The sequence below is a fragment of the Fringilla coelebs genome, assembly GCF_963513975.1.
Source record: "Fringilla coelebs genome assembly, chromosome: 5".
NCBI lineage: Eukaryota > Metazoa > Chordata > Aves > Passeriformes > Fringillidae > Fringilla > Fringilla coelebs.
In genome coordinates this window covers 71024360-71038591 of record NC_140033.1, presented here as the reverse complement: position 1 = coordinate 71038591, position 14232 = coordinate 71024360, and the positions used below count along the sequence as shown (strand labels likewise).

Genomic DNA, 14232 nt, shown 5'->3' with positions numbered 1-14232 from the left:
TGTTTCTAAGAATTTCACAAAGGGCATGAGGAGAGGACACACAAACAAGTAAGATGTGTGCACAAACACGCAGCCCAAGATGGGCTTGGACTACAGAAAGTGTGTGCACCTTTCAGTCTATGACTGGGGCTTTTCTATCCAATACATCTTTCGGTCTGCTTGGGATGATCTGACAGAGGGAAAGGTTCCTTTACAAAGGGAAGGTAGTAATGGAAATTACACCCTTCTGCTTTCTCACCCCAAATCTATAAAGCCTACAAGTGGGAAGATAATAATGTGCATAAGAGGAGAAAACAAAGTAAGAAAAACACAGACATCTTGGTAATAGAACAGAGACACTGAAACAGATTTTTAGCTAAGTTAAAGCAAGTTTCTCTGCCTTTTGCCAAGTCCCTTTCTCACAGGCAGGGGATCTGTTTAAAGCCTGCCTGCCGCTATCAAAGCAGAATGACACGAGTAGAACTGAGGCGCTTGTGGCATTCCCCTCTTGCCAGTGACAGACAGGTCTGGGTTTGCTCCCAAGCTGTAGGCAGGCTCCAGCTCCATTGTAATGGATCTACAGACCATGGCCTGATGAAGAACATTAGACATTTGAGTTTCAGAGAGTTCAGCTCAGGGGTCATCCCAAACAATAGAGCATCAAAAACAGTCACTGCTGGAGAGAGCCTGCATACACAATAGCAGTTTTTAAGAAGCTCCTTTCAAAAGGCTGACTAATTACTAAAATTTAGAACTGTTACAGCAAGCACAACATGATCTTCGAGCTTATGTTGTCCCTATTTTCAACCTAATCGAGCACCTGAATCAACTTGATGTAAAAATCACAGGTCTAGAGGAAACAACTGAATGCCTTTCTGAAATGCCTTACTAAACCCACACCTCATTTCACCAAGTCTGCAAACACTGGCAGGGTCTGCCAAACGCAGCAAGGGAGAACTGAAAACACAGAATCTTCTCAGAGGGGTCAGATATTTTTCTCTCCTCCTACATATTTTCCTTCTACCAAGAGATCAACAGCTTTGAAACAATACTGACATTTAAAATGTGTTCATTAAGCAAAACCATGCAAGTTTAAATAGAGGAATCATTACCTCAAAGGCATTGTTTCAGGTTTTATTTTTACCCGTACTTATTTTACCTGTGGCTAGAAATAATACCATCTTCATTATCAAGAACATTAAGGTATTTTTTAGCAGCACTTTAATCTTAAAAGGTTAATGCTTACACAATTAAATGAGTCTAGCTGGTTACTTCAGTTCAAACTCTATTTAAAACAATCCTGAAACAAAAAATAATACCTAAAAACTTGTAAGAAGCTGCTAGTCATTTTCACTTCACAGAAAACAAAAAGCATTTTTCAAGCACTTTAAATTCTGGATTATTCTGTTCCTTTAAGGATCTGAGCAAAATTAAGACACTGTTGGAGTTTTGTAAATGTGGCTATTTTCTATAAGGAAAAAACAAAAATCCAAATTATTCGCAATTTAAAATGTACAAATTTTAAACTACATATTATACACCTGGGCCCTAATTTTTGTGTACATTTAAATGTGATTAAAAATATAATGCGATTATGATTTAATGCATTTAATAAAACGGTATAACTGCACATCACAGCGGACACACACACGGCTCTCCAAGGAGATTGTTTTCCTCACTACTGCAAGTAATTCCTCCTATTGAATTTAATGAATGAAATGCCCAAAATTTATTCTTTCCCTGATTTTGTTAATCTTCCGGAACAACAGAGAGCAAGAGTCGAGAAGGAATAACACCAAAAACCCTGAAAGAACAGCAAAATAATTTCATTTTTAGTTTCCACCAAGTCCCATTAGCAACCATCCACTTGAAGGGAGAGCAAAGCCAGGCACGGAACACATGCACAAAAGCCCAATCAATTTGCTATTATACTTTTAATGTCTGCTAAACATACTCCCTGTAGACCTTAACTGAAGTAACCTTCCCTGAGGCGAAATGCAGCCCTAACAGATGGGCCTTACACCGTGCCCCCGAGGGTCAACAAGCATCCCTTCAGGCCGACCAACAGGAGCTCATTTGGGGCAGAGCACCTCCACCAGAGCTTGCTCCCAGCGCCCACATGTGCCGTGCAGGAGGTGACCAAAGGACCCAGCTGAATTCAGCTGACACCAAACGATCCTGACAGATTCTATACGGAAAAACCTCCTCTTGGAAAGCATCAAATTAAAAATGAACAGCAACTGCAGCGAGCACGCGCTGCAGGGTGGCTGAAAGCAACACTGCTGAGCAGCCATCCAGCTGCACACTACACTACTGCAAGTTTAGAGAACAGTTTCTTCTGAAATACACCGATAATGCAGCCATGAAACATCAAACCAGCAGATTGGCTCCGAAACCAAATGCTACAAGCCTTGCTGGAAATAACAAAAAACAAAACAAACAAATAAACCAAACAAAAATAAGTACCCTGCTAGTTTCTTTTCTTTTACTAGTCAGTGAAATACTCTGCCATTTCCTGACCTACAGTGGTTCAATCCATGAGGGAAGCTCAAGAAAGAAAACTGAACTGTTACAGTCAGATAAAACAGCCTCCGAATAATGGGAACTGTGAATGACAGCCAGTCCCATCTCAGAGCAACTTCAAGGGTTAAAATCTAGACATCAACAGAAAAGCTTTTACCACCTGCAAGACTAAATCACAACTAGGTACTAATCCCAAAAGAAAACAAACAGCACCAACTGCAATCATTCAATTACAAACACCAAGTCAAAACAGAAACATTGAAAGAAAATAATAATGACATGCTTAGTGACATCCCCCAGCACCTCATTATTTTCATTTCACTAAGAAAACTCAAGAGTGAAAACAAAAACTTCACTATTTTCCCAACTACTCCTATTACTTTCCAAGATAAGAGGCGGAAAATTGTGGCGTACAGCTCTGGCCAATGGACTAGTTCCACAAAAACAGCAGCTTTTCAACATCACCAAATTCAAAGCAATTTGTGCTCACTACTTCCTAATGCAATCAAAGATTCAGCAAAGATAAACCCTCAGAAAACCTCAAAATTATCTAATTATTAACCCTCAGCTCCCATCCTTGAGAGGAGGATCTCCCACCTGTCCTATTTTAAAATATCTCCATCAATTCCAAACAGAGGAGCCACGAGTACAACAGATCAATAACAGATTAAATTAGTAACATTAGATTTTTGGCTCCTAAACAAAAGCAGAGGAAGAATAAATTTCTATCTTTTTGTAGTAACATTTAATTTTTGCTGACATTAAATGAGTATTAAGCAAACTTGCCTTAAGTCTTTGTGAAGGTACTGTCAGAACATCTGCATGGGGGTACCAGTACACAATAAAATGTTCATGGCAATTAGACACAGGTGGCTAAGGAGATTTCAGTTCATCTTGTATGTCCTTCAAATAATCATACCAATTTAAAAGTAATATTAAAACAGAGCTCCCAAAACATGAGCAATCACCATGAGCCAGCAACAGAGCAAGCAAGTTTGAGATCTGCCTTGTCCTTTTTTTGTTCCTCTGCCCATCTTGGGCAAATTTGGTATTTTATGATGCATCTAGATTGGTAATAGATAAACTCCTCCTACTAAATTTCAGTAATTTATCAATTTAATTCTCTAAACCAAACATTTCTGTTTCCCAAGCAAAACAGTTTGTTTTACTTTAATGGATGTAGTTCGATTGTGGCATGAAAATACCATTATGCTTTAGAACTCTTACAGTTCCTTTTCATCGAACCAGCAACCAGCCCAGAGAGAATCTTCAAAGGAGACAGAAAGCAACTCCAGCTACCTGCATATCTAAGGGGTTTTTCTGGCTGATTTTGCTGAGAAAACCATTTAAATTTAAACCTTTATATACAAAGTATCCAAAATAATTTCATGACTGATAATGAATTCAGGAAAACCTACCACCGGTAACAAAAAAATAGTGTAAGTGGATAAACCATCATAAAAAAAAAAAAAAAACAAACAACAGAGCAAAGAGAGAATGCAGAATACTAAATGGCTGCCAAAGAGAAAGATTACTCATGTGGCAGCAAGAAATCAGAATACCTGGATCAAAAAAATAAGCCAGGACTACATGAAGTGAAAGTCCACCACTGCGTTGCAAAGGCAGAACCTTCTCTTGAAACATGATACCCACAAAAACCCCTGGCAGACAGACAGACAGACACACAGAACTCCACAGCCCTTCACAGGCAAGGCAGGCAAAGCAGGATGGGCAAAAATAACTATAAGCAACATTAGACAACATAAAGAAAAAAGACCTTCACTTCCAGGGCTGCATGATTGAAGAAAGCACCCACTCACCTGGAAGCACTTGTGCTTCTGAATCACACAAGCATTTTTCTGGAAATCAAACCTATCAAATCTATGCTTTACACTGATTATGTGATTCTAACAAAAACTTCTCAAAACGAACAGACTCAAAAAGTGTTCATAAATAAATGTTCAGAACAAGACTGCAAAATTCTGTATTAAATATATGTATTGTTATATGACTACTGAGCTAGCAACACAGCAGAAAATAAAATAGTCAAGGGAGAGAATTCTATACAGCATGGCAAGTGGTAACATTAAAAGCTTGTTTTTAAATTCTTTTTGAAGCAGCAGCTTATTTTAGAGTAAAGCTATGTCTAGATAAGGTATAAACACCTAGAAAAGGGAACACTGCAAACACTTCAGCCTGATAATAGAAAACCAGGGAAGACAGGAAAGCTCTTTGAGATAGAGAAATTGAAGGAACTTAAAATAACAAACATGCACAGGAAACAAAACAAGACTGAGAAAGTGTGTTATGATTCACCACCTCTAGAGCTGTTTCCACTCTCCTGGATCACTAAATTTGATTATTTAGATTGTTATTCCTAGAATAGTTGGGTTCATAATACTTGCATAACACAAACCCAGAGCATCACAGGATTTGTAGCATACAGAGAAAATGGAAATGCAAGGAGGAAATTTGAAATGCCAAAATATCCGAAGAGCAGTGCAAAAATAGAGCAGGTTAAACATATGTGCCTTGTGATATGACAGCACAAAGATGACATTCTGCAAAAGGATTACACAAATCAAGAAACTGTACTCGATTCTGCCTTAAAGATACAAATAAAACTGCCTTTTATTTCTGGGAACCGTGTTATCTTCAACTCGACAATCTCCCTGAAAAGTTAGAGAACAGCAACAAGTGGTTCACAATTTTCAGTCTTTACTGAATAAGGAGTGTGTTTAGTAGCACAGCTTAGGAGAAGCAGAGAAAAAGAGAAAAATACTCAATAAAGGACCACCAGAAATAATTTATTCTTTTAACAGTGCTTCCCACTTTGAGAACCATAATCGCTACAAAATTGTCTAATCAGCACTGGAAGATAACAACCTTCAGGTGTGGTGTCAAGGAAATTTCATCTGCTGTAGGTATTACCCTCCCATTCTCTCAACCCCAGAACACAGAAAACAAATGGAACATAAAATGACCAAAGAAAGATGCAAACTCACAGAACAGATCTAAAAAGTTTCAGTTATCATCATGTTAAATTTACTTAGAAAAAAATACGCAGCTAGGATAGCATTGTAGAAAGTAGCAGCCTTGTCTATTTCTACCTCAGTGAATACTTGTTGCTTCAAGTATTGACCATGCACCAAAAGCAAAGAAACCAGCAAAGTACAACTCCACTAACTGGCTTAATTCATAACAAAAAGGTCATAAATGAAGGTTTGACTCCTGTTCTGTGGGATACTGAATTAACTTCTACTTGTACCAGCTGTCTAAGCTGTAACTTCACATTCATGTCAGCCCAAGGAAGTCTACTCAAAGGCATGCCAAAAAGAGTTTTATTTCAAAGGAAAAAGAAATATTTATATATCTTTGTTTGCATATATCAAAAATATTTTCTTTGCATTTTTAAGATTTTTTTTTCATTTGGAACCTAAGTCATTACTACAGCAAAATAAACTAAAATGCTCAAAATACAGACTTTACTGCAATTCTACAGGGGAGCTAGTAATTTATACAAAAGGCTACATGGAATGACATTAATAGTAAGTGGAAATTCTTTATGCTAGGTTCTTATTTAGGCATCTTTAATAAATCATAATACCACTGTATGAGCCAACAGTAAGTTTTTTACAAGTCTCAACTCAAACCACCAAGGTGCAGTTTTCTCCCTCTGACATTATACAAACTATTTGAATTACAGCACTCCTCTATGGTGCACCAGGATGACAACAGGACTTAAAAACCCATAAATCTTTTGCTTTACTCTATCAAATATCTTGGCATATACCTTAAGTAACCTCTATCAAATAAAGAAAGTATTCATTAAACATTAGTAACAGAAGTTCAGCGAAATTTATTTAAGAATGTAAATTCTAGTATAGAGAAGAAAATTAGATATGGGAAAAGAAATCCCAGGTCTTTCTTGCTTTACATTTCACCATTCTTAAGAGGGGGAAAAAGTACTTCAGCGTCTCAAAGGGCTTCAAAATTTTTCCCCAGTTCTTTGTTGGTTTTGAATGCTGCAAAACCACAATTGTAATCACTATCTCTGAGTATCACAAAACCAATGATAAGCAGCCAGCACAACGTGGAATATTTGTATTTCATTTTCTAAAACAAATATTTTTGAACAATCCCAGACAGAAAGACTACAGTTACAAAAAAGAATCAGTTACATGGATAGCCAAAGAAATCTGCACCTCAGGGAATCTTACAAGATTACCACTTTGTATTTCTGCAAGTCATGACATCGTAATTTTTAAACAGCAAGGGGGAGGGTGGATAAAACTCACTGTTCATAAAAAGAAGTTCCTTACCCTCTTCTGCTCTGTCTCCTGCACAACTTCACTGGAGATTACATTCCCACCTGTCTCAATGACTCCCTGCAATTACTTGGCTACTTTACAGCAGAGACCAATTTTTCACTTTCTTTGGGTCAAGTTCTCTTTTTTCCCCTCAGGCTATTAGACATATCTCATTCCCTCTCATCCCAGAAGTTTTCTGTGTGCGTCTCACATTCTCCCCTTGCCAGAAAACCTCTATTCCTGTCTCGAAAGCTCCATCTGCTTTTCATCTCCCTGCTCTGCTGCACCACTTTCCCAGCCAACACCAGACTGCTCTACAACCACCCCAGGCAAGGGGTTCTAGGTGGATTTCCACACTGCTGACTTCCGTACCAGTTCTCCGTGCTGCTCATTCCCCCACCGCTCCTCTCCAGCTGGGCAAAGGCGTTTAAAAAACATGCAAATATATGGAAGGTACTAGAAAGCTGTGGAAAGATCTGAGCACGAGTGATATGGTAGAACATTTCCACTGCATCATCCAAGAGTTGGTTTTATCTGTGACCAGCTCCAGAAATGTGATGTCACATCTCTGCCAAACGGCTGTTCAGGCTGCGTGTGACACCCTGTTTAACTTCATTTGAAATGAAACAGGGAAAGAAAAAAAAAAAGGGGAAGAAAAAGGAAAAACCAAGACAGATTTTTTTCCATTACTGCCTAGGAAATTCCCTGAAAAAACCCACCTATTAAACCTTGTATTTAGAAGTTACCAGACTTGATGATGTCACAAAGTTAACACAAAATGCACACAGACCGGTGTGGACGTTCAAATCCTACATAAAAGCAAAACTAATTCTGTCTTACACTGAATAGGAAAATGTTTTTCTCAAATTCTATGAAGTATATTTACATCTTACTACAATAACTATAACAGCTCATTATACCAAGCTCTTTCATCTAGTTCACAAAAAGACCTCATGTTAACCACTCAATTATACCAACCAACAGCTTTAGTAATAAAGATACTCACCATACAAAATATCTGGGCTGTTTTGTCTACCCATCAAAAGCTATTTTCTCCCGTGCCAGAAAGGCCTGAACATAACCATTACAGAAACAAGGGGTTTATTTTGCAATTTGAAAGCAAATAACTACAGCAACAATAAATGCAGTTAGAAATACTGCAAATACAATTTTCAGCAGAATTTCTGAAACTCGGGTAAACTTCTGTATAGCTCACTGTGACATGGCAATATTACACACACTTGAAAAAAAAATTTAACGACTTAACCACCTTGCCATAAGTGCTAATGAATGATTCTTCACTTCCTGCATAGGAACAAGTGAGACTATGCAGCAAAGAGAGGCCTGAAGCACTTTTTAATCTGCTCACATGGATCCATGAAACATACCTATTAGTACCACATGTCCTCAGGATTGTATTTCAAATTTACTGTTCTGCCTTCATAAATGTCACTCATACAACTTGTGTGCCACTGCCAAGCCAATCTTGAAAGTTCTTCGCTTTTAAGATTTTAAAAGATAAACAAAATAAAGACTGGAATTAAAAATAATTTTTTTAATCAGCATACATCTAAAAAGTTGACAAAGCCTTCATTCTACATGAGATTTAAAAAAACTCAGACTAGAGCCTGGAATTGTCATGTCTAAACCTCTTATCTTTCAACCCATTAGTTCCACCCTGTCATTTCACTCAGTAAAATGAAAAAACGTCATAATCTGAAGCACAGAAAAGTTTACTACCGAAAAACTTATCTGAAATGTGTTTTCCAAACTGCTCGCCCATTAAATAGGAACAGAATAATAACATTCCTAGAAGTATTTTGCAAGTCTTATGTGGTTAAGAACACAAATTGTCATTGAGTATTATTGAGTACTCCTTGAGTCAGGGCTTCTCAATAAATGACTCGATGGTGAATAACAAAACACATGAAAAGGTTATCCCCCTCCCAAAAAAAACCCAAACAAAAAAATAAAGGACAATAAAGCCTAACAAGTTGCATGAAAATTGCCTGTGAGATGGACATTATTTAGGGCTAAGCCTAAGGGAAAGATTACTACATAGGTGCAAAGACAACCTGTTACACTTGGCCTAGGAGCACGTCAATCAGCACTCCCAGCTCACGCAGCAGAACAGCTGATCCTGCAGCTTAAATGCACCTTTTCCATGCTCCTTACCCAGCCAGGAGGAGGAGGGAGCAAGGGATAAACTGCTAAGAGGGGTAAAGATAATGTAAGCATAGTAAACCAGGGGTAACTTCTAGGTGACAGTACAAAGACACAAGACAAATTCACAAAGGTGAACAAAAAACCTCTTCATACAGATTTACTACTTGAATTTCTGCTCAACATCTTCAAACTGCAAGACCTACCACTGCTTTTGAAATCAAACAAAATGTGATGATGAAACTATTTCAGATTTAAATATATTTCCATAATAAGTGTTCCAGTAAACAATATTTAAATTGTTTCAGTAAACTAAGTGTTTGTAAGAAAATATCATAATTCAGCAGTAACAAGAGCAGGGAGTTGCAGATGAATCTCCACCAGACTCAGCTCAGCTGGTTTATACCCAAATCCATGCACTTGCTTAGGTCCAGCCTCAGTGTTTATAGTTAACTGAACCATTATTTTTTCTTTTCGAGTCCTATCAGATGTTTCTCAGCATTGCAGCAAGACTAGCAGTGCCAGAGGACTCTGGAGGAACACATCCATCCTTCCAGCACAGGTCTCAAGTTGGGGAAAGCACAAGAAAATGAGCAGCATTCACGTGCTGATAATAGTCTTTGTTCCAACTGTAAATCCAGAGGATCACTAGGCTTGAATGCAGACTATTATTACTCAGCCAGCTGATCTGAGCTTGCTCACAAAAGTCCCAGACAAACTCCTGCGCAGCAGTGGGAACTTAGCACAATTCCCAGGGAAAAAAATGAAACTCCAACAGATCAACGAGATACCTGCAACTCCCAGAGTTGCTGCACTGAACTCTCCTGCTGAGCTGAAAATGCCACCTTGGTTACTTATGCTAGGTGCCAGTCTGGGCTTTGCTTTTTCCTTTCTGGGTTTTCTGGGAGGGAAGATAAGCATGTTGTAGCAAAGTACAAAGTCTAGCTGTGTACATGGAAATGGAGGGTTTAAATTCACCCTAAATTTCAGGGTATCAGTAGTCACCTCTATATTTATTTCTCATGCCATTGTAAATACTGACCAATTTCCTACAAGTTATTTCTTTCTGTCAGCAGGTACTCTTAAAATACAATAAAATGTTAAAAATAGAAGCTGTTGAACAGTAGCTCTATTTTGACCATAAGCAAGATTTTCCTCTTCATCTGCTTTATTTGTATTTGACATCACTAAAGGAAAAATCAGAGATGACACAACGCAGAGAACGATAAAGAACATGCACAAGGAAATGGGAATTTGATCACTCATGGAATTCAGGCCCTCTTACCACACCCTTTAATTCATTCAAATTTTCTAAAGAGGAAGCAAGAAAAAAAAATCCCAAGCCCAGGGGCATGATCTGAATGTTACCAAACCTGCTGACAGCAGGAGAGTCTTTACCCAGTACACTCTCTACCAGCTTCCTCTGGCTAAACCCAGGGTCTGAAAAGTCAAGCCTGTTAGCTCCATCTCTTCCCTTTTCTCTCTACTCCCTCCCCAGGGAATCTTACTTTACACCACACTGAGAGTCAGACACCGAGTTCCTCAGGACTTCGGAGACACAGGGAGTCAGCAAAGGTCATGAAGTACTGAACAGTAAACTACCCCATATAAAACAGCACTTAATAGACAAAATACTGTTCTCTAATAGTCACAGAACTTAACATTTTAATTCAGAGGTGACCAAATCAACAAATTAATTTATTCTTTCAGGATTTCAATATATTAAGTCTAAACTGTTTCCAGCTCTTCCTTGGTATTTCACTACTCCAATTTACACACTCTAACTCTTCAGCACATCCCTACCTTTTGCAACACTCTGCTTGTCTGTGTGATCATCTGAAAGGCACAGGATTATGTTGTGGCTGCCTTCCAAGCAGCAGCAATCATTTGGATCACAATGTCAAGCGAGCAACTTGCTGGACTACATGTGACAAAAATAATAAAGCATTCTAACACGCTGCAGCAAAGAGTGCACATCAAACGAAATTTTCCAACTCCAGGAATAACAAATGGCACTCCTGGTAGCATTGCTCTTCTCCCACCAACTCAACAAGCAGGCCTTGGAATTACAGCACAAAATGCACTCTCAACACCCCAAGTTTTCAACCTGGCAGGTCAAAAGAAAACTTTGCAAAGATTAAAAACAAGGCACAGTCCTTATTTAAACCACTAAACACAAAGAATCCCACTCCTGGTGGTAAAAGGAAGGAGCAAGGACACACAAACGTGGATTTAACCACTTAGAGCAAGAGAACCACGAGAACAATGACAGAGAAAGAAAGTAGCAACCAGCTCTGGAAGGCACAGGGCAAGGCACAATGACGCTACTTCCAGAAAACCCCTGCAAGTTAGTTCTGTTACTTCCTCAACCCTGACACCCACTTGGATAAGATCAGGATTAGATTTAGACTTTCACTCTTTGAGAAATAAGAAACTGTTATCTTACAGCTCCTGTATGTACCTGGTGCTTTTCCAGAAGTCTACTCTCGTACTTAGTCAATTGCACGTAAAATTTCAGCCTTTGAAAAAAACAGAAAACAAGCAAAACCTACAAACAAACCCCAACATCCACACCCCCTTTCCACTCGCATAAGTTTAGAAGAAAGAAAACGTGATTTCTAGGAGTCTCAAAAGTCTAATGGAAACCAAAGACCTGATTTTTTTTGTGTCTTCTTAAGACTTTTAGGCCAATTACATGGTTTTGGGGAACTGACTCACGAGGGGTTTGCTGGGCTGGTTTTAATCTTCGAGGTTAGGTCTAGTCATGCCCCGTTTTCATTCTGAAATATGGGTACTTGTACAGTTACAAAGACTTTGATCTAACATATATTCAAAGCACATTTCTGGACCAAAACACGTAATTTTCCACACTTAACAGTGAAACTATCTTAAGAAAATACAAATAAAATTCTGTTACTTAACTGTAACTCTAGCAGGGAAGTCTGATAGTTTTTCTGCTGAACATATAGAAAAATCGTACGACTTTCTTAAACTGTTTGAAAGGACTAATTAGCAAGGGGCACACAGCACTTTCACACTGTTTTTACATCCTTTTTCCATCCTATTTTCAGTTTTTCAAGCAAACTGTTGCATACAACATGCAGGAGAGCTACTACATAAGCCATGTTCTTTGAAATGCTTGACTCAGTAGGCTGAAACAGACCTGAATGGTCGAATTCAACCATGTGTGAGAATTCAGTTGTGCCTTTTCACCAGAACCGAGCTAGAATCTTGGTAAAATGAAATGTGTAGCTTTAACATACAAAAGCTCAAGAACTCATCCTAACAGATTCTGCAATTCACAATTACAGAACTCGTTCAAAGATGACTCTGAGCCTCACTTCACACCGTGCATGATTATTACTTGTGGACACGTAATGCAGGAAAGGCTGGTCTCCTTTTTATTTCAGCAAAATCGTTTTTTTTTTTTTTCTGCCTCATGTTTTAAGAGGCTTTCACTCGGTTTTCTCCGTCTAGAGCAGAGACCCTGTTGCGGGCGCAGGTAAAACCGCATCCAGAGATGCATTTCCCATCCCGAAGCTTCAGTACACCCCACCTGCGCTTTGCCGCAAGACACAGCCCTGAAGAACCCCGAAAGCACCATCTGAGAAAAATCCGCAGCTTCCGAGGAAAGAGGCCCCGGAGGAGGAGGCAGCGCCCGGCGGGGCCGCTCGGGGCTCTCACGGATCGGCGGCGACGGCCGGGGAGCGCCCCCTCCTCCGCGGCCAGGGCCGGGCAGCCGGGGGCCCAAGGAGCAGGGGCGGGGGCCCGGCACAAGTTGGCCGGAGAAACCTGTGGCTGCCGTGACAGCCCCGCGGCCGGGAGCGGGGCGGCGCCCGGGCAGCGGGGGCTGCCAAGGCGGGGACGCGGCCGGGCAGGGCCCCCGGGACGCGCCGGACACTGACCTGTCCTCCGAGTCCATGCGGCTCAGGGGCTCCCCGTCCGAGGACATCTCCAGGCTGCCCCGCCGGCCCCCCGACGTGGCGCTGCCGCAGCTGCTGCCGCCGCCCGTGCCGGGGCCGGTGCCGTATCCTTCGTCGCCGCCGCTGGACACGCTGCTGGAGCTGCTGCCGCCCCCGCCGCCGCCGCGGCCCGGCCCGTCCTCCTGGCTGCCCCGGGGGCCCTTGGGCTCCTCCTTGGCGTCGGCCTCGCTGCCGCCGCCGGGGCTCGGCGAGCGGGTCTCGTCGCTGCAGCAGCCGCTGCTCGTGCTGCTGCTGCTGCTGCCCACCAGGCTGCTCTCCTCCTCCTCGCCGCCCTCCTCCTCCTCCTCCTCTTCCTCCTCCTCGTCCTCGTCCTCCCCGTCCCCGGCCTGGCTGGCGCTCTCCGGGCTCGGCTCCGACATGCTCTCCGCCTCGCCGTTCAGCAGCAGCAGCGGCTCCGGCTCCGCCGCGGCCGAGGACGAGGACGAAGGCGGCGGCGGCGGCGACGACGAGGAGGATCCAGCCTCACCGGCGGCCGCCACCTCCGCCGCCACCTCCGCCTCCTCCTCCTCCTCGGCGGGCGCCGCCTGCCCGGGAAGGCGCCGCTGGGGCTCCGCCATGTCGCTGCAGCGAGCGGCCGCCATGGCGCCTGCGAGTCGCTGCCGCGCGCGCGGGGCCGGCCGCGGGCGTGCGCACGGCGGGGGCGTGCGCGCGCGGCCCCGTGCGCGCCCGCGCGGCCGGTGCGCGCTCCCGCCGCCCGCGCGCCCCCCCCTCCTTCCTTCGCCCTACTCGCGCACCCGCACCGCCGGGGAGGGGCGGGGCGGGGCCCGGCTCGTGCCGCCGCCGCCGCACGCGCTACGGAGCGCGCCGGGGGACAAACAACGGGGAGGGCGGAGCGGCGGCGGCCACCGCCCCCGGCGCGAAGGGGCGGTGGCGCGCGAGCGACGGGATCCCGGCTGGAGTCTGCCGGGCATCCCACCGTGAATCCCTCAGGGATCCCAGCTGGAATCTCCAGGGAATCCCGGTTCGAATCCCCCAGGCATCCCGGCGCCCCGCTGGAATGGCGTGATCCCAGCCCCCGGCTCCATGGATAGCGGGGAGTGCCGCGGGACGCGCCGGGAGCCGGGAACGAAGCGCTCCGGGACAAATCCCGGCTGCACCAGTGTCCCACAGCGGGGCAGGGACATTCCCGGCTGGCGCTAGAGAAGGAGCAGAGCCGGAGCAGGGTGGCCCCGGCGGAGGGCGGGGCAGGCAGGGCTCCGGTGGTACCGGGCATGGCGGGTTCCCCTCAGGGGCATGGGGGCATCCCCTCAGGGGCACGGCGGGTTCCCCTCACG

General features: G+C 43.2%; 1 protein-coding gene across 2 annotated transcripts in view; it reads right to left on the bottom strand.

The window, feature by feature from the left end:
* Positions 1–13539, bottom strand: part of AEBP2 (AE binding protein 2) — a gene marked incomplete at its 5' end in the record, with an annotated part of 42160 nt that extends 28621 nt beyond the window's left edge. Inside the window, one exon of one of the 2 annotated variants that reach the window (XM_084205918.1) lies at positions 12881–13539. In XM_084205918.1, the coding sequence (XP_084062044.1) occupies positions 12881–13539 (659 nt within the window). The remainder of the gene's footprint in view (positions 1–12880) is intronic. The other variant, XM_084205919.1, reaches the window with a different exon arrangement.
* Between the last annotated feature and the right edge of the window lie 693 nt (positions 13540–14232).